The sequence below is a fragment of the Meriones unguiculatus genome, chromosome 4 (assembly GCF_030254825.1).
Source record: "Meriones unguiculatus strain TT.TT164.6M chromosome 4, Bangor_MerUng_6.1, whole genome shotgun sequence".
Taxonomy (NCBI): Eukaryota; Metazoa; Chordata; class Mammalia; order Rodentia; family Muridae; genus Meriones; species Meriones unguiculatus.
Genome location: NC_083352.1, coordinates 86,317,817 through 86,343,471, shown reverse-complemented (window position 1 = coordinate 86,343,471; position 25,655 = coordinate 86,317,817). Strand labels below are relative to the sequence as shown.

Here is a 25,655-nt window from a genome sequence, read left to right as displayed (position 1 = left end):
TGGAACAGCCTATCACAAACACTTACTCTAATGAACTTGTTTGAGACAGTTTTACCCGGGGGTGTGGTGGCAAACAACTTTAATCATGGTGCTTGGAAGACAGAGAGGCAGGTGGTTCAAGTGAATTCAAGTCCAGCCTGGTCTACAGAGCTAGTTCCAGGACAGCCAGGGTTACACAGAGAAACCCTGTCTTGAAAAACAAAACAAACAAACAAATAAGACACTCCTGCGATGTAGCTCAGCTTGGCTTTGCATTGATCCTTACCAGCTGAGGCCACAGGTTCGAGACCATCCCCAACTAGAGCAGCTTTCTAAGACAGAACTTGCTGTCTACCAATGCCACAGCAGGACCCTGTCAACCAGTCTCCATCTGTGTGGAATATGGCTCTGGGTGACATCCAGCTCTCATTTGGGGCCAACCTTTCAGGGAAAGTCCCTGGGTCACAGAAGTCTGCAGTGCTCCTGCTGCCCGAGATGCTATGAAGCCTGACAAGTGCTCTGGGTAAAGGGTCCACTTTCCTGTCCCAGCGTAGCCCTGTGCATCCATAGGGGCTAATGTCACCTGAAGAGCCGTTTTAGACTGGGAGGAACATGGGAGACCCACGTCTGTCTTGTCATAACAGTCACAAAGAAGAAGGCACTCCTGGTCAATGTAGCGGCAAGCTTGGCTCTGCACTGGGCTGAGGTAAAAGAGGGCTCCAGGGCCACAGTGTGCCTCCTGGTAACAGCCTAGGAGCTGGTTCACATGCAGCTGGGTGTGTGGTCAGCAGTCAGTGATGGGGGGCCAGCTCTTCTCAACGTCCATGTGTATAGCCTTCGGGAGCCACTCACAGTATTCAGCCAGCAGGTCTGAGGGAGGAGGTGGCCAGGGTTAGGGTGGCAGGACAGGGACTTGTTGGTTGGACACACCACCCATAGCACATGGTATGGTTAGGTCCTTCCACTGAGCAACATCCCCCACACCCCGGCCAGGTCGTACTCACATCTGGGGCTTTTCTTCCATGCAGCCAGCAGAGCATCACGGGAGTCAGCCTTCTCAGCCACAAGGGCTCTCAATAGACTCTCTGTCCTGGGCTGCAGCCTGTGGAAAGGGGACAGCCGACTAGACCCAGAATTGGGAGTGGACAGATGGTGGGACCTGTCCCGCAGTCACAGGAAGCCCCTTGTACACAGTGGCAGCATGTTCACCCAAACCCCTCCCTACCCATGTCCAACCAGCCTCTTAGGGTACACAAATATTCCTTATCCTGAGGGGACAATGGACTCAGTTGGACTCTACTTCCAAGACTGGGGTCCGCAGAAGGAGGGACAAAGAAGAGGAAAGATTAGAATAATGTAGCCACTGGGAGTGAGACAGGTAGGGAGAGCCCTGGGCAGGGCAGCAGGAGGAGTGAAGTGCACACGGTCCACTGACAGCTCCAGAATGAGGAGGCTCTTGTGTGGTCACATCCCCAGCATACATGCCTCTCTGCCCCTGGCCGCCTTGACATTCTAGGAATATACTCTTGTACCTGGCCCAAGTCTTCAGCATGGTACTAGGGCTAGACAGCAGGCAGCTCTTGAATGAAGCCAGCTTGCAGAAGACCTGGCGAGAGAGCACAGGACAGCTGAGTGGGGCATGAAGTTCACGAGACACCTAGGTGACAGGCCACAGGGAGCCCAAGCACTTACCTGTCCCTCCAGCAGAAACCGTGCAAAGTGCTTGTAGCGGTCAATGCCTTCAGGAAAGTCCACCTGGACGGCGGGGAGTGGCCAGCCTACGCGGTCTGGAGGATGAGAACATGTGACAAAGGCTGGTACTGCATCCATCCTCCCAAGCCCATGGGAGGAGCAGGAGGACTAGGGTGACACCCTCGGGCACATGTCCAAGAGCAGTGCATGGGCTGGTGAGTCCACAAAGCTTATGGCTGCAGGTGGCCAGGCCACCAAGGAAGTGGCCCCAACTCACAGAACACACTGGCCCGGTGGCACAGCACCCGTCCTGACTCTGGACAGTAAGTGGGGGCTGGCTCCTCCAGGGGTGCATCGAACTGGCAGTAGGAGGGCAGGAGGGATGGGATCCACTGGATTTCCACGGTGGAGACACCTGAGGCCAGGACAGAGCAGTCAGGAGGTCTCACAGGCTCTCCAGAACAGACAAGGTGCCCACTGATGTCACCCTGTGGCCTGAGTCCTGGCCACTGCACAGTACCTTTCATGTACATCTTGGTGGTCTCCACGATTTCCTGGTAAACCACAAATTCAGGCAGCTCTCTGAAGAGTACGGAGCTGGGGTGGATGAAGACAGGGTCATCTAGGAGAGGGGTCTGCAGACAAGAGGTGGATGGAGGCTCCGGTCAGAGAAAAACCTGAGCTCTCTCAGCTCCTCAAGCCCAGCCTTCAGGAGCCAACCATCAATCCAATGAGCCGATGACCAGGCAACAGTATACATTTGCTCCTTGTCCATCAACAGAGCTGAAGCATGGGGCTGGGAAGATGGCGCAATGAATGAAACATTTGCCATGCAAGCCTGATGACCTGCTGGACTGTCTGCCTGTGCATGTGTGGCCCCACCCACACTAAACACAGTGAAGCCAGGGAGTTGACTTTGTGGTGTAAAATGCTTCTCTAGAAAGTAACCTTGAAGTTAGGGGTGACATCCTAACCCCCGACAAAAAAAGCCTCCACCTGCTCTTTGGTGTCAACTCTCCCAGAGGTTATGGTCAGTCACAGGGGGCAGGCCCATGTCCCACCTTGTAGGCATTTCTCCACTTGGGGTCCAGCAGGTCCTCGCTCTGAACGCGGCGGGCCAGGTGATCACCTAGGCCAGCTGCCATGATCTGCTGCAGGTAGGTCACCTGGCTCTCTGTAGGTGGCTGCATTTTGGGGTCCAGGAAGAGCCCAGCCTCAGGGCATACTGTGTTGACTGGAAGAAAGATGAGAAAGAGGTGTAGGAAGTCTGGTGTCAGAGGAAGGCGGCCAGGCCTTCAGGAAATCACCCAGCACTTGGGCCTTACCCACACGGAGCTTGGATCTGATACACAGGAAAACAGTGACTCAGCCCAGAGGCCTTTCCAAAGCCAAGGCCTAGATTCCCATGCCCGCAAAACCCTGCCAAGAGACAGCCACCCCAGGCTTTCAGGTGATAGGATAGTTACAGGGATCTCAATCCCTCCTTCCCCTCTGCTGAAAGGTGGCTTGGAGAAGCCGTGGCCCCACACGACATGGCCACCTGCTGTCATTAGTGCAGGTGGCTGTCCACAATTGCTAGCTGTTGCACCTGAGGATAAGGCTGTGGAAGTGTGAGAGAAGGCAGGACAGAGGTTCACAAAGATGCCCTGCTCCTGGGGCCTAGAGCAGCCTACAGCTGCCAGAACAGCACTGAGTTCCCAACTGGATGCTACCTGTACCCACTGACCATCCTGGATTATAAGGTCGGGACACTCCTAGATCCTAGAGTCCTACACCCAGGTGCCAGAACTCTAGCAACATGTGGGAGAGAAGGATCCTGGCCAGAACAGGGGAGTAGGGAGAGAGAAACAGAGGGGCCTATAGGCTGAGAGGCAGCCTTCTGGGTGAGTGCACAGGGAAACCCATCTAAGGGAACTGGATGCTGACATTGGGTTAAAAGTACCATCTTAGTGGGAAGGTAAATGAGCAAGTTTGGGGTCTCTGTCACACCAACTCCAAGCAGAGTGGGGACCAAATGTCACCTAGGCTGTACCTGCGGTGGTCAGCTGGCCACGAAGGCGCCGGATCTCTAGCATGGCCTTGTAGCGCAGCCCGTTAGCCTGGCAAAACTGGGGTGAGCAACCAGCGTACTCACAGGCTCCCACAGCACCTATAGGGCAGGGTAAGGTGTTTTCACTGGTTGGCTCCAACCTGCTCCAAATTGCCAATCATCCTCCTTCATGCCCTCCAGGTGGCACCAACCCAATAGCACCATGAGGTCGCCAAGCTTCAGAGATGCCCCCTGCCCAGCCCAGGTCCTCTTCATCTGAGCCACACGAGCTCGACGGGCCTTCAGCTCTGAGAGCTCCTGGTCACTGGCAGCTGGTCTGTAAACACACACATGGCCCGATGCACTTCAGTCCATGAGCCTCAGAGATCCTCTGACCATTGGGGTCTCCAAATCTCCCTCCTTTACCCCATCTTCAGATATAGCAGCTTAGGCTCCCCAGAAGGCCACTGATACCAAAAAGAGCCCAGAGGGCTCCAAGGGACCAGGCTGTCACTAACCCACCTGTCCAGCTCCTCAAACAGCTCACGCACAGTCATGGCAGCCACGATGGCAATGGTGTAGGGCAGGCAGCCATGCTGCTGGCTCAGTGCCAGCATCTTGGCATAGCGGGGTGCCACAGGGAAGGTGGACATGGTCCGTCCCAGTGCGGTGATGGGACAGCTCAGTTGTGACTCTTGCAGCTTCTTCATTCTGGGAACAAGGGACACAGTGGGTAGAAGCCATGGAGCCTGCACTTGCGGCCTCTGTGCATGCTTGGGTTCATCCTCCTCCTACCTTTGGTCTTTAGGGGGTGCCTGCAGGGCCCCCAGAGCAATCAGCAGCTCCTCCGCAGCAATGAGGGCCTCCACTGACGGAGGTGTAGGGAAGGGGAAGTTGATGACCTGGCACAGGAAGGCAGGAGAGGGACAGAGTGATGTAGAGAAGTAAGCCACATGAGGTCACACTGGCTGCAGCAGGTACTGCTCCCCCTCTCCTCCAGCCTGTCTCTAGGACATGGGTAACACTGTCTGGGACATGGGGCCTGAGTGACTACGATGTTGCCAAGATGTCTCTAGGTCCAAGTGCTAGGATGACCCCAAATTAAACCTACTGTGTGCCAGGGGCTGTCCTTGTTGACTAAAACCTAGGAGTTTATAAGCAACAACATAGAAATCACCACACAATATTTAGAAAAGCAGCATGACAAGGTACTATGCTTAAAAAATGTAGCTGTGGCCACAGGTGCCACAGAGATGAACATCAAATTCTCAATGATGACCTTAAGAATGTGCTTTTTCTTAATCCTGATTTGGTTATGTTTGTAACAAAGAAAAAAAAAATCACTGGGGATTCCTACCTCTCCTTAAAGGGTCGGATCTCTTTGAGAGATGAGGGTGTAGGCCTGTGTCACTGCGTGCAGTGAGGGTACAGTCTTTTTATTTTAAGAGACAGCACCTCGCCAGGCAGATGGTTCACACTGTTAGTCCCAGTAGTTGGGAGGCAGCAGCAGGTGGATCTCTGTGAGTCTGAGCCTGGCCTGCACAGGGAGCTCCAGGCCAACCAAGGCTACATAAGGCCCCGTCTCAAAACAAACAAATGAGCCAAAACACACACAGAGAAAAACATAGTTCCACTCTGTGCTGAAACTCATGTTTCAGGCTGGACTTAAGCCAAGGCAACCCTCCTGCCTCAGCTTCCAGTGTTGGGGCTAGAGATGTGAGCCACCATTCGTAACTTAACCTTGAACTTCCACTCTTCCTGTCCCTACTGAGTGCTGTGGTCTCACCTCTGCATCCCACATCCAGGTTATATGGTTCTGGGAAGTGAACTTAGGCCTTCCAGTGTGCAAGACATTCCAGTAATAAATCAAACTACATCTCCAAAAAAAAAAATATTCTCTCTCTTCTTTGGTTTTGTTTTGTTTTTCAAGACAGGGTTTCTCTGTGTAGCCCTGGACCAGGTTAGCCTTTGACTCAAAGAGAATTGCCTGCCTCCTCCTCCAGAGTGCTAGGATTAAATGTGTGAGCCATGCCTGGCTTCCTCTTTATTTTTGAAGTTCTTTTACTTTAAATGGACAAGATGCATTCAGCTATCTGGGATCTGTCGCTTACTAGATGTACTCTAGTAACAGAACAGAGACTGTCTCTTCCCTGCCTTGGTTTCCTCATCTGTTGTCCTGTGACAGAACTAGTGGACAGCATGCAGCATAAGCAGACCCTCTTTGCTGGCCTACCCCATCCTGGAGTGGGGAGAACCCCAGCTCCACCAGAGGACGAGACAGTGAAGCCTGCATACAGGGATCAGCAGGACATCTGAGGGTCCACAAATAGTATGGGACCTGGCTGTCTATGAGCTGCTGTTCTCCAGGGGACAGAAGAGCCATCCTCACTAGGCCACCGGGGCATCTTCTGACAGGTCCCTAAGGATACCGCTTCAGCTGGTTTCCCCAGCAGGCCCAGCTCTAGGGTGACAGACTGGGCCAGGCTGAGGACCGAGTGGGAAGGCACAAGAGAGGCTATAGGTTGAGACTGACCTTCTCAATGTTGAGGGCTTTCATTTGCAGGATCAAGTCCTCCACTGGCCTGCGTGTGATCTCTGGAGGAGGGAACTGCTCAAAGTCCCCAAAAACAGCTGAGGAATACAGCCTAAGTGGGAAGAAGTAGGGACCGGAAAGAAGGAAGTGAGCCAGACCTCTGGTCTCAACCAAACCTGTCATTCACAGAGCCACATCTTCACCTTACCAGGGCAGTGAGTCCCACCTCCAGCATCCCTAACTACATTCTCTTGTAATTTTTTAAACTTTCCTTTCTATAAACCAAAATGGTGCTGAAAGAACAGCAAGAAAGCTATTCAAAATGACATCAATAGGAGAAAATACAGACTAGCGACAAAACTAACATGGATCTAACTCCCGGATGTCTTCTCCAAGCCATCAGCAGATAGACACAAGCCAACATGTGCACACAGCTAGAGGCTTGCTCTGCTGTCATTAAGGTCTGAGATGAGAACATGGGCACTCAGCTAGGGGCTTGCTCCTCTGTCAGCAAGCTCAGGGAGGTGGCTTAGCCAGTAACAGTGCCTGCTGCCAAACCTTCAGTTTTAAGGGACACATGGTGGAAGGACAGAACCAATTCTTGCAGCCTAAGTTAGAAAGCAGGAAAGGCCTGAACAGACAGTTCCTGAGAGGCAGACAGTGTGGGAAGATGCTAAGGGCACTTGCCTCAGGGAAACAAAGGCCAAAGCCACTGACAAAAGACCCCGCCTTACATAACTGCAAACATACATGAGGCAGAGGTCTCAGATGAGAACATGGGCACACAGCTATCTGGGAACAGATGTGGGATGCACAGCTAGTGGCGCTTGTTCCTGTCACTAAGCCTAGAACTACACATGACCAAAGATGAGCACAGATGTTCAAAGTAACACAGGGACACGTGTGTTCACAACAGGAAAGAGGAGCCACAGAGATGGACAGTAACAATGTGACAAGGAAGTGGAAAAGTGGCTCAGCCATTAGGAAAAATATGTCAAGACCCCAGAAACTCATCAAACTGGGTGGTGGAGCCTGACAGACGGTTACACCTTATAAGGGTATCCACAGGGAGTGACCATACACAGGAGCACTGCCTCATGGGTGCTGACAGCAGCCCAACCATAAGTATTTTAGAAAGTGGATACTTCTCAACTAGCTGTTGACCAGCAATCGCAAATGAGGCGGCCAAGGGCAGCATAAAGCAGCCAGCAGTGTGGGAGGGGCTGTGTTCTTCCTGAGAACACACAGCCCACTCACTGCAGAAAGGCAAGTGCAGTTCTGCTTCTCAATGGCCATGATGCAGGAACAAGTAGCCTACCTATAGCAATGGCCTGGCTCTGTCCGGCCTGCACGTCCAGCCCGCTGGTCTGCGGATGCCTGGGAGACCCAGGTGACACGGAAGGAGGACACGCCTGTGACACGGTCGTAATAGCGCTTTTTGACTTTCCCACAGTCCACCACATACTTGATGCCAGGGATGGTAAGGGACGTTTCGGCCACATTGGTGGCCACGACGCACAGCCTCGTTCCCTCTGGAGGAGGTTTGAAGACCTGGGAGTGGGGTTGGGTAAGACAACATCTGAATTGGGTGAAAATCTGAGACAGCCAGTAGACAGACTGCTTTCAGCTAGGCAAGGTCCACCACTGTCCACTCAGCCCCAAGCACAGCCATCAGGAGTGGCTTCTATTGTTTCTTCTACTACCAGGGGCTGGTCAGTAAATAGACAGAAAAGCACCCAAGACTTGCCTCACCCATCTTAATGCTCTAAAGAGTTGTCCCATTACCTGTGCCTGCTTCTCGGGAGCCAGCAAAGAGTAGAGCGGAAGCACATGAAGGGGCAAGGAGGCATCTGGCTGTTCACCTGCAGTTGAGCATGGGACACTAGAGTCCAGTTTGGACAGATAGGCCTGTCTCTAGCAGCCTGGCAGCTTCCAAAGTCCCCCTCCCTGCTGCAAGTGAGAGGCCCCATCCAAGCCTGCGATGCTTGCCACATGGCAGCATCCCTTGAGAGCAAGTTGGTCTCAGTCCATGTAGTCCCTGTATGTGTCCGGGCAGTGTGGCAGGCTATGTTTGTATGGAAGGAGCCCCTTCTGAACACAAAATCCCTAAGTTTTTCTCTCTAAAGGTACAGATTCTATGCTGGGTTCAAGGAAGCCTTCTGAATCGCTGGGACCATAGGTGTGTGTGAGCTACCATACTTAGCCCAAAATTGGGCAACAAGGAGCTGTCCATCAACATACTCAGAATCTATGTTCCCTGCTGCATAAGGCCCATGTCAGCTCAGGGAAAACCAGCATGGGGATGGTGACACCAACACTACCATGACAAGTATTAGGACCTCAGGAGACCCCAGTGGACAAAGCCACCAGAAAGACCATCCTCTGTGCTCACATGCCAGCAGGAGCCAGGATGTGTTTGATCACATGGATGAGGACAGGACTTAGATTCTTCTGGTCCCAGGGCCAAGAAGGGCCTATCATGCAGTAGGGGCTCAGCAGACCCATGCTGACATCAGGAAACAATGAACCCGAAGGCAGGGCTCTGCCAGGCCACACCTTCATTTGCCTCACTGTCACCCAGGTCCAGATCCAAGTCAGAGCCCAGGGCCTCCTCTTCGTCATCCATCTCTGCCTCCCTGTCCTCATCACCTTCGCCTGCTGGCAGCACAGAATAACTGTCCAGGTTGATCTGGGGCAAAGCCTGAGGAAACATCAACACAGGCGTTCAGTCAGCCTGGGGTAAACCAAGCCACCACAGGGAAAAGAAAAACTTCCTCAGAGGGCACCTCTTCACTGAGACCTACGAGATGGGGACACTGAACAATGACTTTCTCTGCTTCAGTTTCCTAGAGTAAACATTAAGTAAAAGGGGCAGGAGAGTAGGCTCAGTGGTTAACAGCACTTGTTGCTCTTACAGAGGACCTGGGTTTGATTCCCAACATCCACATGGCAGTTCACAACCATCTCTAACTCCAGTTCCAGAGGACCTGTCTCCCTCATCTGACCACCCCATGCACCAGGCATACATACACAAACACAGGCAAACACTCATGCACATAAAATAAAATGAATCTAAAGAAACATTTTTTTTTTTAATCAGGTGTGAGTTACGTGTGGTGGTACATATTCTGAGTAAGTAAGTTAGATCTGCACATGGGGTCACTCCACACGGCTGCTGTGAGCTATGTACACAGAGTTTACTAAGCTGCCTGGTCCACCTTAAGTGCAAAAGAGGGCAGAGGTCAAGAAGCCACTCCACTGGCACTGCATCCGGCCATCAAGGTGCCTGGGGTGGACCCTCCCCTGGCCCGGTCCAGCTCCAGACAACAGATCTCCCTACTTCAGCAACCATCCACGGCTCTCTTTGTCCGCCCCCACGGACCCCACGCTGTGAATCATAATCCACCCCACTAAGCAGCCTCCAGAGCTGCGCTATCACCAGGACTCTGTGCTGTGGAATGGGGCTGCACCAGTGTGGCTCCGGCCACCTTAGATGAAATGGACTTTCACTTTCATCTCGCTTAATCCCAAAACAGTTAGACAAAGCTGGCAACTGGCCAGTGCAGGGCTATACAGGCTCACACCTACCACGGCCTGGGCCTTCCTGGCCCGTGTCCGAGACTTCTTAAACCTCCGCATTCCTTCTGCTGAGTCTTTTTCCTCTTCCTTTTCTGAAAACAAAGAGGAGGACGGGAAGAGGCTCCTGGGACCAATACAGGCAGCTGGCACTTCACTCTTGTCACCCACAGCAAAGCTGCTGCAATGACAAGCATATTGTTTTGGGGGCATGAAGCACAGGCTCTCCTCAAGGAAACTGAGGTGGAAGCTGGCACCCCAACCAGGGCACCAGTTGCCAGGCCCAGGGGTAGTGAGTGGAGAGCTCTAACAGGAGGCCATGGGTACTTACCTTGTGGCTGGGAGCACCGGGTGGGGAAGGCCTTTCTAAGCCGGCGGCACAGGGCATGCACCTCGGCCTGTCCTGTGAGGAACACCAGGATGCCACCTACAAAGAGAACCAAGCTAGCCACCTGGCAAACTTATCCTTGCAAGGAGCACCTGCTGAGAAGTTGGGAGAACCAGGAGCCAAGACCCAGGAAAACAGGTACTGGTGGAAACAAATTACCCTAGGTCAGCAGAGTGGTAGGGGGCACCTGACAGACTGCAACCTAACAGGTTTGCTGGGATCAGATTCTAAAGGACAGGGTCACCCATGCTTGCCCTTTTTGAGAGGATACTCCCACACTCCCAACTCTGCCTTAGATGGGAAGGCCACCGGGGTGGCTAGGACTGAGGCTTGGGAAGAGTCACCATACCACTGTGGTCTGACTGTGCCTGGTGCTGTCAAGCGGGATGAAAGGCAAACCCCTCATTGAGGAAGGGATGTGCCAGTCCCATCAGGCCTCACCTGCAGGCAACATCTGGTGGATCTTGCAGATCTTCCGGAAGCATTCACCACTGTAGTCATCCAGTGGGGTCCGCTTGTTGAAGTGTACTGTCACAGGGAACTGCCTAGACTCGACCTGTGACAGGACCACATAGGGTATGGGAATGCTGCAGCTCAGGCCTCCTTTCTTTGACCCCTCCAAGCCCTAACACTGCCGGTTCTCATGTGTCAAGGGCATGTGGAAGCTGGCAGGGGCTTACCCGAATCATACCTTGATGACTGGGGGAGGCGTGGTGAAGAGCCGCCGGTTCTGGGTGAAGTCCTCTACCCGGAGCGTGGCAGACATGATGAGCAGCTTGAGGGGCAGGTGCCTCTGTGGAAGACAGTCTGGTGACTCAGGCACATGGAATCATGTAGCTCTCAGCTCTGTGGTTACATATAACCAGCAGCTGAATTCCTCAGGTTGACACCCACCCACACCCCGGAGAAATGAAATGCAGCCACGGGGAGCCTGTCCACTGGGGTTCTGCAGGGGCCCTGACCATGAAGCCAGCTAACTGGGCCATGGCAGGATTCCACCTTTGGGGTCAGCACTGGGAAGGGGAGAGGGGGCAGTTCAGTCATGGGAGCCAAAGTTTCTTCCTGGAAAAACATAAAATATTCTAGAACTGGTTCGGCGCAGAGGCAGATGGATGTTTTTGAGCTGGGGACTCTCATCAGCCTGCTTGTAGTCACTTTCACTCTCAGGTCACATTTTAGGAAGACATGTCCCTTAGTCCTCCCTGGTACTCCCTTGCCTGCCTCCTTATCTACACCTGGCTCACAATCCTAAACTTGCCTAATGCCTGCCACCCTGACCAAACAGTGGCTCTAGGAGGGCAGGAAAGGCAGAGCACCCTTTCCTGGTCATTGCCCATCCCTAGTGCCTTGAATGTGGCTGGGCACACGGCACCCCAAGAACACCCACCTCTCCACTTAGCTGGTCTGCTCAAGGACAGAAACATGGCCACTCATAAAATTCCCTTCAGACAGTGTGTCCTCAAAGCTGGTCCCTCATCACTGTCTGAGCAAAGAGTTGGAAAGAGGGAGCAGGCTTGCGGAGGGAGTAGGTCTGGAGAGCAGAAGGCTCAACCCAGGAGTCCTATGAACCCACAGAGCCTGGTGCTCTGAGTGCCTCCTTTAGCTGGCTCCAGCAAGGCCTGCCCAGCTTCAGCTTTTTGCCTGATGTGGAGAGGTCGCTCACTATGCATGACACTGGACCAAGGCCAGTGAGTAATAACTTAGACCCAGGCAGGCTGTGTCATCTGGTACCTCTCCCAGGCCAAGCCCCTGACAAGGTGACTTTTGTCTGCCCTCCCTGTGTACTTCCCATGCACCTTGGCCCGAAGAGTCACAATGCGGGACAGGAGGCCAAGGAGGATATCTGTGTAGACGCTCCGCTCGTGGGCTTCATCAATGATCAGCACCTTGTATTTCAGCAGCAGGAAGTCCTGAGGGGGAAGAGGAGTCACACCAGAATGCCACCAAGCCCCACCACTACAGGCACTGAACTACATGACCAAATCCCAGACTGCTCCCACTCCTTCAGAAGCTTCTAGAGGCTCATGGGAGAAGCAGCTGGGCATTCTGACTGCCTGCAGCTACTGTGCATGGCCAGGAGCCAGGCGGCTATTACACGCTGCAAATCTTTCTTTCTTTCCTGTCTGTCTGTCTTCCTTCCTTTTATTCCTGTCTTCTTTCCCTTACTTTCTTTTGACAGTCTCTCATTTATCCCAGGTTAGCTTGGAACTCTGTGACCAAGAATGACCTTGACCTTCTTATTCTCCAGCCTCCACCTCCTAGGTGCTGAGATAACAAACAGTGTGTTTGGGTTTGTTTGTTTGCTTGTGGGGCTGGGGCTGGAACCAGGGCTTCATGCATGCTAGGAAAGCTCTCCACCAACTGAGCCACATCCCCATCCCTCTAGCAAAAACAAATATGCAAAGTACCCTTGTTCACTCAGGCCATGCCCTCTCTGCTCACGCTGACCCCTTGCCCTCCATCACTGACAACTTCTGCATGAAAATGATTCTATGAGGCACCAATACACTGATCAAGTAACTGAAGCTCTAAGAATGGACTCACTCAGCACCACACGTGGCAGGTATACTGGCTGTCACAGCCAGCGTGACATCTACTCCCCACCCCTCCATGTCCTGTGTGAGACTGGAATAGACAACCGACCTTTTGGATTTCTTTGAGCAGCACACCGTCTGTCATGAACTTGAGCTTGGTCTCTTCTGTCACATTCCCTTCGTAGCGGATCTGGTAGGAGACAACCCTGTGGGGAGAAGAGTCATCTCAGGAGGCTGGGGTTCTCACCCACAGTCCCTTCAAGGGATAGGGGAGGACCCTCAGCAGCCATGCTTGTCCCAAGCTCTGGTCTCTGGGGCCAAGGATTGGGAGAAGCTTGGGAAATAACCAGACTAAGGAGCCACATCACCAGATGCACTGAAGATCTTGGGCAGAGCATGGCCGAGCTTACAGAGCCACGCACTGACAAGATGGTGGAGATGCTATAGGGCTGGGCACAGGTAGCTGCTGCTGCTGTCAGCCCTTAAGTACCTGGGGCTCATTTTCCTATTTGTGGATATGTAAACACTTTACAACAAAAAAGGTAAAAATTTAGGGGTTGGGGAGGGAAGCTTGGTGGTAGCACATGCCTAGTACATGAAAGCCTTATGTTCCATTCCCAGCACCACACTATAAAGAATGTAAGTCCCTGGCAGAGGGCTTTATGATTGCAATTCTGGGTTTATGTGGCCTTACACCACTGGCTTGTCATCATTAGCTTGCTATAACTTACTCACAGCCAAGCTCTTACACAGCCACATTGTTCTTTAGCAAGTGCTGGGTGCCTAGATGGCCCTTTCCCTGCTCGCTGCTGGACCATCCCTGGGAGTGAGGCAAAAATGGCTCCCACCTGCATCCTCTTCCCAGCAAGCATGCAAAGTCAACCAACATCGCCAGGAATCTGGGCCTCACCTCTGTGACAAGTTCATCTCCTTGGCCACCCTCTGGGACATGGCTACGGCAGCTACTCGGCGGGGCTCTGTGACACCGATGATGCTGTCCTCACTGGGGAATAAGACACATTAGCCATGCCTATCTGTCCCAGAGCCACATACACTCCAGGCTCACTAGTCACTGAAGAGAAAACACAGAGCAGAGTATAAACACCACTTGCCCCGTGACAGTGCAGCACAGCCACGGGAAGCCAGGGGCAGCCCACATTTTGAAACACTGATGGAGACCCAGCAGAACTGGTATACAGCTGGGACACATCTATCAGAATGAGAAAGTTTCATCTGTGTGTTTGGGGTGGGGTGGGGGCTCAAGTACACCCTGTATTACTGACAGGGTGGGGGCCCAGGTGGCAACTTCTCTGCCAACTGAATTAACTTCATAGTGAGTTGAGTGCACAGAAGCTGGCAAGTGCAGACTGAATGCACAGGTGAAAGGATTCTCTTCAGCGCGGATGGCTCACTGGGACTGCACTCATATCTGGCCCTTGACCATACCACATGCCAAGGGGACAAGCTCACAGTGGTGAGCATGAGTTACCAAGAACAGTGACCTGATACACAGTGGTCATCTCACAAGAGGACACAGTCATGGTAGAAAACACATTACATCATGTGCCTGACACTGTGGTGTTTTCGTCCGTCATTGAACCCACGTGAGGACTGAGTTTAGTGTCATCATCCCCACCTCACAGGTGACAATATGCCAAGAGAGGCTGGCAATTTGTCTGAAGTGCATGAAAGAGAGCCAGGATTGGGTCTGCTGGAGCACAGGCCCTTAGTGGCTCTTGGAACCCAAGTGTCCACTGTCCCCAGGGAGTAGAGGGACACCCCTGGCCCAGCCCCACCTGCTGTAGCCTGCTTCGTAGAGAAACTGGGGCACCTGTGTAGTCTTCCCACTGCCAGTCTCGCCACACACAATGACAATGGGGTGCTCGGCCACTGCCTCCATGATGGCTTGCTCTTCAGCAAGGATGGGGAGTTTGAGCCGCTCTTCCTGTTGGAGAAGTTAGTACTAGAAGGACAGGCTGCAGAACAGAAGGTGAGGGGGTACCCCACTCACACACGGGCCATGCAGGGTGACATAGTGTCTAAAAGGCATAGCCAGGAACTAGAGAGATAGACTGGTAGTTAGGAGCACTGGCTGTGCGTGCAGAGGACCTGGGCTCAATTTCCAACAGCCACATGGCGGCTCACAACCATATACAGTTCCAGGGCAATCAATGCCTTCATCTGACCTCTGCAGGAACATGTGGTGTACCTACATACAGGCGTGCAAAACAAAAATCATCATAAAAAAACAAGGTCAAAGGGGCTGGAGAGATGGCTCAGAGGTTAAGAGCACTGGCTGTTCTTCTAAAGGTCCTGAGTTCAATTCCCAGCAACCACATGGTGGCCTCATCACCATCTATAATGAGATCTGGTGCCCTTTCTAGTATACGGGCATACATGCAGGCAGAACACTGTATAAGTAATACATAAATAAAATTTTTTAAAAAAGGTAAAATTTAAGACAAAGCCAGTTGGTGTTGAATGGTAGGGAGAAGCAGCAGCCGGGGTCCTAGAGACACTGCTGTACCTATTCCTCACCAGAGCCCCATAGGGTAGGCGCAGCCATGTTCCTGTTCCTAGAAGCGAACAATGAGGCTCCTTTTCACCAAGATGTCCCACTAACCCCTGTTTCTCTACCCACAAAGAGAAGAACAAACCTGCATTTCAGGGGTGCGGTTCACAGGGATAAACACAGCAGGCTTGGCCGGGGGTGGAGGCGGAGCAGAGGCTGGTGTTTTTGAAGGTGCAGGGGTCCCAGATGGAGGGGGCTGGGGAGGAGGTGCAGGGTTCTTGGTCCCAGAAGGAGCCGGTGGCAGATGCGCTGGGTCTGTCCCTGTGCTGGCCCTTGGTTGGTCAGCTATGGCCTCCTCAGGCTCTGAATCTCCTGAAGACTCGGAGTCCTCCTCAGTTGATGATGACCTGTGGCGCTTCCGGTGGGCCCCACCAAGGCTACTGACTTTCTCCTGGCCCTGGGCCAAGGGCTGGTCAGCCTTCCTTCTGGGAGAGCAGAGACTTCAGGTAGGGACCTCAGGATATCTGACATGTCCGAAGGGCCAGGGCCAGAGGCCATTACCCTGTCCATCTCAGGACCTTTGCACTGGCTGTTCCTACTCTGAGACACACTTCCTACACATTGTCACACTCAAATGTCTGCTCAGAGTCACCCACTAGGGAGACTGTGTCACTGGGCTCAGTCACAGATGCCAGTCCTTTTCCTAGACGTTCTACCTCAGGTCCAGTGAGGCTGGAGCAGTGCACACTCAGCCAACAGCAGTACCCAGGACAGAGAAGCTGTGTGTGTGTGTGTGTGTGTGTGTGTGTGTGTGTACGCTGCCCTGCAGGCTGGCCCCTGCAGGCCCATCATCAAGCCTGGCGGGAAGTGGGCTCTCAGTGTGAAGCCACTGAATTCTTGATGTCACACAGAACCAGAAGAAGCAGCCTCATGGCAAGTGGGGCCTTTGAGGTGTGAAATCAAGGTCATGACTCGCAAGGAACTGACCTACTTGTGACATATAAGATCAGGCAGTGCATGGCTTTTGTTAGAGGAGCATTCCATTTCCCCTCCCCTCAACCCCCACCCCTTGCAAGAGGACATGAGTCTCTTCAGCTCTGTGACTCACTCTTTAGTATGATACATGCGGTCCCCGGTGCCTAGCTTGGCCGTGGTGTAGAAGAGCCTCATTTCGGCCTCCGACACTTGGACTTCACTCAGTTTCTGGAGCAGTTCCGCACGCTGGGAAAGGCATGAGAGCATTAGCTACCAGGTAGCAACTGACCTCTGACCAGGTCCAAGGCCTTCTCCTGTGGAGGCCGGACTTTCAGAGCATCCTAGCCTAGTTAATACTACACTCTATACTGCAGGACAAGGATGTCACCCTGCAGCTCTGAAGTGCTCTGGACACACATTAGCTCTGCCTTCCCCCTTACAGAACCCAGGGTCATGGGACACAGCTCTGTAGCACCATGGGATATGAGCACTGGCTGTTCCAATGCCCAGCGACCAGCGTGAATAAATCCTGGTACTCCCCTGCTGTCCTCAGGATAGACATGACTGCTCATCTGGCCAGTCCCTAGGCTGCATAATTTCTTTCACCCCGTGTAAGCTGTGGCAGTTATGGCTCCATTGATTTTAATGCTATACATGTTTTATATACACACCTTTTCATGTACACTTCATTTTTTTTTTTTTTTTTTGAGACAAGGTTTCTCTGTGGCTGTCCTGGAACTTCGCTCCATAGACCAGGCTGGCCTTGAACTCAGAGATCCACCTGCCTCTGCCTCCTGAGTGTTGGGATAAAAGGTATGGACCACCACCACCGAGCTTCACTTCACTATTTTGAAATCAGGCCAGCATGCTCAGAGGCTCACATTGAAGCCATACATTGCTAGTGTCCACTGTGTCACTGTACAGACACAACACACTCCCTTTCAGGAAGTTCTTGCTACAGAGAGTACACGGAGGGAGAGGGAACCCCGCGAGACCCTGATCTGGAGCATTGATACAGACCAGCCACGACGAGGTGTACCTGGCTCTTCTTTTCCTTCTGCTCTAAGACCTTCTGCAGCATCTTCTTCTCCTTCTTCGTCAACGGCTTCCTCTCCTTCTTTGATGGGGGTGGGGCCTTGGTTTTCTTCTTCTTCTTCCCCGGTAGAACCAGGGCATTGCTCTCATCCACTCCTTTCAATACATCCTTGTCTGAAAAGACAGCTAGTCTCACTACGGTGCAGGAGGTCCCAGGGTGTCCTTAATGCTTATCCATGACATTTTGCCAAGTCACCACCTTCTGCAGGTGGCCTGCCTCAACTACGAATCTCTGAGTGCTGAACTAGGGTCTGTGTGTCACAACTGTTATCACTACCAGGCTATGACATTCTAGAGGGGCTGGGGGCTGGGGAACCTGACTAGCATGCTCAGAGAGCCCTGGGTTCCAACCCCAGCACCACATAAAACCAAGCATGGGGGCTACAGATAGATGGCTCAGTGGTTAAAAGCACTGTCTGCTCTTCCAAAGGACCCAGGTTCAATTCCCAGCACCCACATGGCAGCTGACAGCTGTCTATAACTCCAGTTCAAGGGATCTGACACCTTCACACTAATGCACATAAAACTAAATAATTAAAAATTAAAAAAAAGAAAAAACAAGCATTGGAGCACATGTCTGTGATCACCTGAGTGGGGAAAGCAAGAGGACCAGAAGTTCAGTCATCCCTGACCACACAGGCTGGCCTGGGATACATGAGACCCTGAAGAGTGCTCAGAAGTAGGCTGCTGAGCTGTGGGCTGTGCCACATCTACTTTTAAAGTAAGAGCCAGAGGGTGTGTGACCCTACCCTTTATAGATACATATATGAAAACAAAAGACACAGATATGTGAAATGACATCCCAAACGCAAGTCTCAGGAGCCTGGAAGACATACTGAATCTACTGGAATGGATCCCTTCAGCTAAACTCTCCTCCTCAACCAGCCTGATGCTGGCCATGTCTTCTAACACGCCAACCAATGCTCCTGCTCTCCCTTCCCGACCCCAGACAGCATCTCAGGCCAGCTCCTACCTCCCAGCTCTCCTCCATTCTTCAGGGCTGGACTCAGTGAGCCATACCCATCAGACAAAATAAATACCATCTACACACAGAATTGTTTATGTGCCCTGAATGTGCCTGCCTTGAGCAGCTTGTTTGGTCAGTAGCTGCTGGGATCCCTTCTAACATCTGAGGGCCCCAAGCACTCACAGCCCCCTGGATAGCCTACAGCTGCCTTCTCCAGCAGCCTGGCCAATGCCCACTCTGGGACTCATTCTTGTCACCTTTGTACTTGTGTGGGAGCCCTGTTAGTCAGCAAATCCAGCCAGCTCTCCCTCAGAATAGACCAGAATGGACCTTCTCCCTGGTCCAAGCATCAACTCCAGCCTCCCACCCCATCATCCTGTAATGCTTTTCCTTAATGTGAAAACCAATACGCTACTATTATGCGTTACCTACATGCTGTCCCTCTTCTGCTAAGTCTTCCATCGCTCCCCCCTCCCTCTCTTAGAAGCCAGGGATTGAGACAATGTCCTGCTTTGTAGCTATAGCTGGCCTGTACATGCTACATAGCCCAGATGGCCTCGGGTTCATATTCCTCCTGCTAGTTTACAAGTCTATCTGTCTCTCATATACAGCCCTTTTTTGTTTGTTAAGACAGGGTCTCAATGTGTAATCCATGATAACCTCAAACTTGTGGGGATGCCTCAACCTCCTAAGTGCTGGGGTTAAAGAAATGAGCTACCATACTTAGCCACACTTACTTAGCCAATCATCTCCACAACCTGAAAACTCCGATGTCCCCTAGCTCCTGGGTATCCCCTTTCATCTCCACCCAGGTCTCCTCAAGGTCTTGACATTACACTATTCTTGGAAGGCCTTCCCCAGGACAACACCCACTCCCATCTTTGGCTCTGTCTCTCTGGTACCTACCTACTCGCGTGCCTGCCACATTCTATGCATTTTATCATTTTTCTATGTCTGTCTGCTCAGCGTAACAGGGGTTTCCAGCTCCTATTCTGCTGTCACTACTCCCAGAACCCGGAACAGTGTCCCCGGTGCTCACAGTCATCCCAGCACTCAAGCATCGCAAGCAGCCTGGCCCACGGCTCACCGGCCTACTCTGAAGCACACATTTACGGGTCTCTGGAAAGAAGATAATTATGGAAGGCCCGGGAATGGATGCAAAGACCACATCTGCACACTAAAATTCAGGCAGCATCCACACGCCGCGGTACAGACAGGCCGTCACGCCCCCTCCTGAGTCCTATGGAACTCGGCTCCCACTCCAGCGACCCTCCCGGTCCCTGGCTCCTCACCGTCAAGCTCCAGCCGCACAGGAGGCGGTTCAGGACCCTTGGCGGTCCGGGGTTCCGCCTGCAGCCGCCCCTTCACATTGTAGCGGTGGCGCAGCTTCCCCATGGCGCCTTAACCACGCGCGGCGATCCCTCAGGAAAGTTCACTGGAAATCCGAACCAGACCGCAAGACTTCCGGGTTGCACGTGCGCAGGAGCGGAGCCTCAGCCTCCGAGCGGCGGAGCTGGAGGTGCGACCTTCCGGAAAGGGAGGCCGTAAAGGAAGAGGCGGGGAGAGCTCTAGCTATGGGCGGGCCCTATGTAAAAAAGGGGGCCGGGTCTAGAAATGGCTGAGAACCTTGAGTCTGATCGAGCTGTCCAGTCAGGTGCAGTCTGAGGTCGTTTGAATTGCATAATATTAATAAGGGGTTGAAGTGATGGCTGAGCCGTTAAAAGCTGCTTTTGCAGAGAGTCCGGGTTCGATTCCCAGCACCCATATGCCAGTTCACAACCGTTCTAGGTGATCCGACACTATCTTACGGCCTCCTTGGGAACTGAACTAATGTGCATACACAGACACACATGAAAACACACACACACACACACACACACACACAATCCGTAAAAATACAATAAATCACCTGGTGTGGGAGCACGTGCCTTTAATCCCAGCCAGCGCTCAGAGGTCAGAGGTAATTAGATTTCTGTGAGTTCCTGACGAGCCTGGTCTATGTATATATCTGTGCAGTCAGTTCCAGGTCAGCCATAGCTACATAGTGGCTAAGCCAGAAGTGGAGGCGCAGGCCTTTAATCCCAGCACTCAGGGAAGGAGCAGCCCGTGGCTCTCTGAGTTTGAGTCCAGCCTGTTCTACAGCGCAAGTTCCAAGACAGCCATGGATTCACAAGAGAAACCATGTCACAAAAATAAAAATAAAAAATAAATAAATAATAGGGGCCTAGAGAGATGGCTTAGTAATTAAGAGCACTTGTTGCTCTTGTAAGGGACCCAGTTTCAGGTCCTAGCACCCACACTGTGGCTCATAACCATTCCTAAGTCCACTGACCTCTTCTGACCTTTGAAGGCATAAGAATGGCGTGCAAGCAAAGCAAATCTTTAGCATTAATTTGACTAAACATATAAAATATAGCTCTGCCCCTAGTACAAATGTCTCCTCTCTCATTTTGTTCATCTGCGTTTTCTGATATCCCCACAGATGAGGTGTATTAGTTCCACAGAAAAAAGTGTAAAATATTTCCATAGCAGGAACAGAAGACGTCTTATTAAACGGTTTAATATTCACTCTGTCACTTTGAGGCACTTTGAGGAAGCATTTCAGAACCCTGCAATTACCTTGCAAATAGAATAGCTATATTGTGCCACACTTTTTCTGTTTGAGAATTCATTTGAATGGGGGTGTGGTGGCACACTGAAATCCCAGATCTTAGAAGGTGGAAGCAGAAAGATAAGAATAAGTTCAAAGGTGGCCTTGTTTATCAAGTAAGCTAAAGGGCAGCCTGGCTTACCCTAGCTCAAAAAGGAAGTAAAAAAGAAAAGTGTGTGTGTGGGGGGGGGATAGTGAGTTTGGGTTACACAGTAAAACCCTGTCTTTGAAAAAAATTACAGGCTCCAGTAAGATGGCTTAGGAGGGAATGACAGTTGACTCCTAAGCCTGACCATCTGTTTGATCATAGATCATACACACAAAAAATAATAATTTTATTTTTAGACAGATTCTCTCTACATAGCCCTAGTTGTCCTGGAAACTTAGGAGATAGGCCAGGCTTGCATCAGATTCACAAAGATCTACCTGCCTCTGCCTCCCAGGTGCTGGGGTTAAAAGTGTGCACTGTCTTAACTGTCTTATCACATAAGGGGACTTCCCACAAAGCCTGATGACCTGAGTTCAATCCCTAGGTCCCATGATGAACGGACAGAACTGACTCCCTAAAACTGTCCTCCATACCCACACTGTGGCACCTACAAATTGTGGCACACACACATGCAAAAATAAATGTAATAAAATAGTATATAGAGAATAAACTCCCAGCTGATATGAAGAACATCCTAGTTACTGAGAAGACAGGGGCGTACACACTGTACGTATTTCATAGGAGTAAATGGGAAAGGGATATGGAGGGTGGCTCAGCAGTTGAGAACCCACACTGCTCTTGCCATGGACCAGAAGTCAGTTTCCAGCACCTAGACCAGGTGGATCACAGCTGCCTGAAACTCTAGTTCCAGGAAATTCAGTACCTCTGGCCTCTGAGGGCATCTGCAACTGAATGCACATACCCACACACAGAGATACACATAACAAAAAAAAAAAAAAAAAAATCTTGCTGGGCACATGCTTTTAACTCCACACTTCAAGGAGAGGGCGTGGAGGCAAGCAGCTGTTCTCCGTGAGTTTGAGGCCAGCCTGTCTCCATAGTTTCAGGTCAGCCAATACATACTGAGAACCTCTTTCTCTGGCCTTGTATTATATCTCCCTGTAAAATATTTTGTTTTGGGGACAGAGTCTCACTATGCAGCTCAGGCTGGCCTGTTACTTTGGAGATCTGCCTGCCTGTTTCCCAGTGCTGGCATTAAAGGTGTGTGCTGCTGTTAAGTCCTTTTAAAATTTTAGCACAATGTGGTGGCACATGACTTTAATCTCAGAACTTCCAAGACCAACGCAAGTGAATCTTTGAGTTCTGGGCCAGCTGGAGCTGAACAGTGAGAGCCTATCTCAAAAAAAAAAAAAAAAAAAAAAAAAAAAAAAAAAGTTTAACAGCACATGACCTTATCAATAAAAAAATTAAAATAAAAATATAACAACCCATGAAGCAGCAAATCAAATCCCTAATAATATGTGAAACTTCCAGAAGACAGAGGAGTAGAGTTCAGAAGTAATTTTTTCTTTTGTGTGGATGTTGGGGATTTGAACTCAGGACCTCATGCTTGCACAGCAAAAGCTGTCACCTAGGAAGCAATCAGTTTTGATTTCTTTCTTTTGTGGGGGTGGGGATGGGCCCAGGGCCTCTGCAGTTGCTCAGCACATGCTCCTCCCTGTGCTGGCCCTGGTCCCAATGCCCTTTTTTTTTTTCTATTTTATTCATTATTATTATTTTTTATTTATGAGACAGGGTTTCTCCGAGTAACCCTGGCTGTCCTGGAACTCTCTCTGGAGACCTGGTTGGCCTCAAACTCACAGAGATCTGCCTGCCTCTGCCTCCCAAGTGCTAGGATCAAAGGTGTGCCCCGCCATGCCTGGCAGAGCATATTCTCTTAGGAAGGTTTGTCTTTCTGGTTGTTTTACTCTTGTTTGAGTAGACCTGGTTTGTTTGGTTTAGGGCTTAAAGGAAAGAGGAAAATTTATCCTCTGAAGGTTCCATTCTGGAGTCTATGAAATAAACTGAGGATCTAAAAGATACAGGAGAAAAAAGACTGACCTGACCCTGCACATGGGCACAAGAGATCCACAAGATAAAACTGAAGCGGGCCAGGCTGAATGGGGTGAAGGGTGAGCAACGCAAGGCTGAGGAGAACCTTGTGGTGAAGGTTGTCTTGCAGGACAGATTTGTGAAAACTCTCTGGAGGATTTCTCAGCATAGGGGTGGGGATGTGACAAAATCCCTCTGATTTCAGGAATGGGAGAGCCTTAGATAGGACGCTCAGAATCCTCTCTGTGCCTGCCATGTACTACAATTCTTTCTGTGGGAGTAATCAACAAAAGTGTAGGCTGGGATGATATTTCCTGGACTTATTTTATTTTTATGGCTCTGGAGATTGAGCATAGGGCCTTCCACATACGAGGGCAAGCGTGTGTCCTGAAGGCATGCTGCATGTCTGGCTCCTTGAAAACAAAGCTTATTTACTTTTACGAATGTTTCGCCTGTGTTAATGGACATGCACCACATGTATGCCTGGTGCCCACAGAGGTCAGAAAAGGGCATCAGTTCCCGTGGAGCTAGAGTTACAGATGGCTGTGAGCCAGCACGTGGGTTCTGGGAACTGAACCTGGGTCTTCTGCAAAACCAGTAAGTGCTCTTGATCCATAAGCCATTTCTCCAGCCCTTCTTCAGTACTTTAAATTAAAAAAAAAAAAAATTATTACTGTGCCAGGTGGTGGTGGCACGAGCCTTTGATTTCAGCACTTGGGAGGCAAAGACAGGTAAATTTATCTCTGTGAGTTCCAGTCCAGCGGGGCTACACAGAAAAATCCTGTCTCAAAATAAACTAAATACAATTTTTTTTGTGTGTGAGTATTTAAAAGTCAAATGACCAAGCCAATGGGACTCACCTGTAATCCCAGCACTCTGGGAGACAGAGGCAGGTGGATCTCTGTGAGTTCAGGGCCAGCCTGGTCTACAAATAGAGTCCCAGAACAGCCAAGGCTACACTGAGAAACCCTGTCTCAAAAAAAACCAAACAACAACAAACCAAAAAAAAAAAAAAAAAAAAAAGTCCAAGTAGCAGTTGTGCCTGTCTTTTTGTGCTTCTCACTATGTATGTCCCAGGGACAGAACTCAGGTCCTCAGGCTTGGCAGCAAATACCTTTACTTGATGAGCTACCTCAGCAGTCTTTTTAAGTTTGTTTGTTTTGTTTTCGAGGCAGGGTTTCTCTGTGTAACAGCTCTGGCTGTCCTGGAACTCACTTTGTAGACTTGGCTGGCCTCAAACTCACAAAGATCCACCTGTCTCTGCCTCCCAAGTGTTGGGATCAAAGGCTTGTGACAGCCACCACCACCTGTCTTAAGTTTCTTTCTTGGTTTTTCTTTGAGACAAGGTTTTTCTATGTAGCCCTGGTTGTCCTGGACCTCACTCTTGTAGCCAGTCAGGCCTTGAATTTGTTCTCTTCCTGCCTCAGTTTTTTGTAGCTGGAGTGACAGATCTAAGCCATCACTTAGCTTTTTATTATCATTTTATATTAAAATATTACATCAGGATAGCACTCAGGAGGCAAAGGCAGGCAGATCTCTGAGTTCGAGGCTAGCCTGGTCTACAGAGAGTTCCAGGACAGCTAAGGCTACATAAAGAAACCCTCCCTCCCCAAAGAGCTCTAATAATTTCTGCTTTCCCCTTACCTGACTCCAACACCTCGTTCTGTCTGTCTGTCTATCTATCTATCTATCTATCTATCTATCTATCTTCTATCTATCTATCTATGTTTATTTTTTTCCAGACAAGATTTCTTTGTGTAGCTTTGGCTGGCTGAGCTCGCTGTTTAGACTAGGCTGGCCTGGAAATTCTCACAGATCCACTTGTCTCTGCCTCCCAAGTACTGGGATTAACGGCAGGAGCCACCACCCGTCCGACACACCTTATTTTTTGAGACAGGGTCCTACTTTCTAAGGAAGGCTGTCCTGGGACTCGGTATAACTTAGGCTGGCCTGACCTGGCCATCCTTCCTCCCTTAGCCTCTCTAGGGCTGGACTTACAGACGTGCACCACCATGCCTCTAACATGATTATCAGGGCTCTTAAATCTCTCATATCCATAGTCCTCTGGTCTTTTTGCCTGCCATGCTATGCGGTTCATCTCCAAGAAGCCTAGTAGCTTTTCTTGTAGGAAGCCTTAAATTTTGGATTGTAAATTCCTCGCATCCCTACATCTCTTGTAAATTTGGTCTTAGTGTCCTTAAGTCGCCTAGAGGTGGCGCGGGTACTTCCTGACACCAGAATTGACTGGCGGGACCAACTCTAGACACTCTTCCCCTCCCAACCTCTTTTGACGAATCCCGAGGAACAGTCCCTTGATCCCATCAAATCCTTTAAAAGGGGCTGCACGAAGCCAAACCACTTCCCCGGTTCTCCCTTCTCAAACCAGCTTGCCTTCCCTAGCTTCCCCTCCCCGACCACTTTATGGCTCGGAAGGGCCATCCGCGCAGGAGGGCCACGAGAACGAAAGAACGCGTGCTCCGCGCGGCCTGCTTTCGGGGTGCGGGGAGGTGCTGCCCTTCGGTTTTCCAATCGCTTTGCAAAGGAACCGACTCAGACCAGGAAAATGCCTTTACAAGCACCGCGTGCAGCGACAAGCAGAGTTGATACTATCAGCTCTGGAAGTGAAGGGGCTGCGGGCGGGAGGCGGGGCTTCGTGCGCGGACGGGGCGGGGCCGCAAGGCGGA

At 51.1% G+C, this 25,655-nt stretch overlaps 1 protein-coding gene across 2 annotated transcripts; it reads right to left on the bottom strand.

Moving 5' to 3' along the window:
* Window positions 1-49: 49 nt before the first annotated feature.
* On the bottom strand, window positions 50-19,811 carry Dhx37 (DEAH-box helicase 37). Of its 2 annotated transcripts, none has more exons than XM_021647241.2 (27): window positions 19,573-19,811; window positions 17,258-17,427; window positions 16,352-16,464; window positions 15,389-15,728; window positions 14,528-14,676; window positions 13,642-13,734; window positions 12,841-12,937; window positions 11,994-12,107; window positions 10,889-10,990; window positions 10,639-10,753; window positions 10,141-10,236; window positions 9,822-9,904; window positions 8,790-8,934; window positions 8,019-8,095; window positions 7,552-7,784; window positions 6,234-6,345; window positions 4,496-4,602; window positions 4,223-4,411; window positions 3,913-4,037; window positions 3,704-3,820; window positions 2,733-2,905; window positions 2,192-2,306; window positions 1,949-2,086; window positions 1,672-1,766; window positions 1,512-1,585; window positions 984-1,081; window positions 50-849 (listed from the first exon to the last, which is right to left on the bottom strand). In XM_021647241.2, exons 1-27 carry the CDS (start codon window positions 19,673-19,675, stop codon window positions 764-766), a joined length of 3,459 nt encoding a protein of 1,152 aa, XP_021502916.1. In that variant the 5' UTR covers window positions 19,676-19,811; the 3' UTR covers window positions 50-763. The 2 variants fall into 2 exon arrangements, with proteins under 2 accessions (XP_021502916.1, XP_021502917.1); XM_021647242.2 differs by having other exon boundaries at window positions 15,389-15,725.
* Window positions 19,812-25,655: the final 5,844 nt, after the last annotated feature.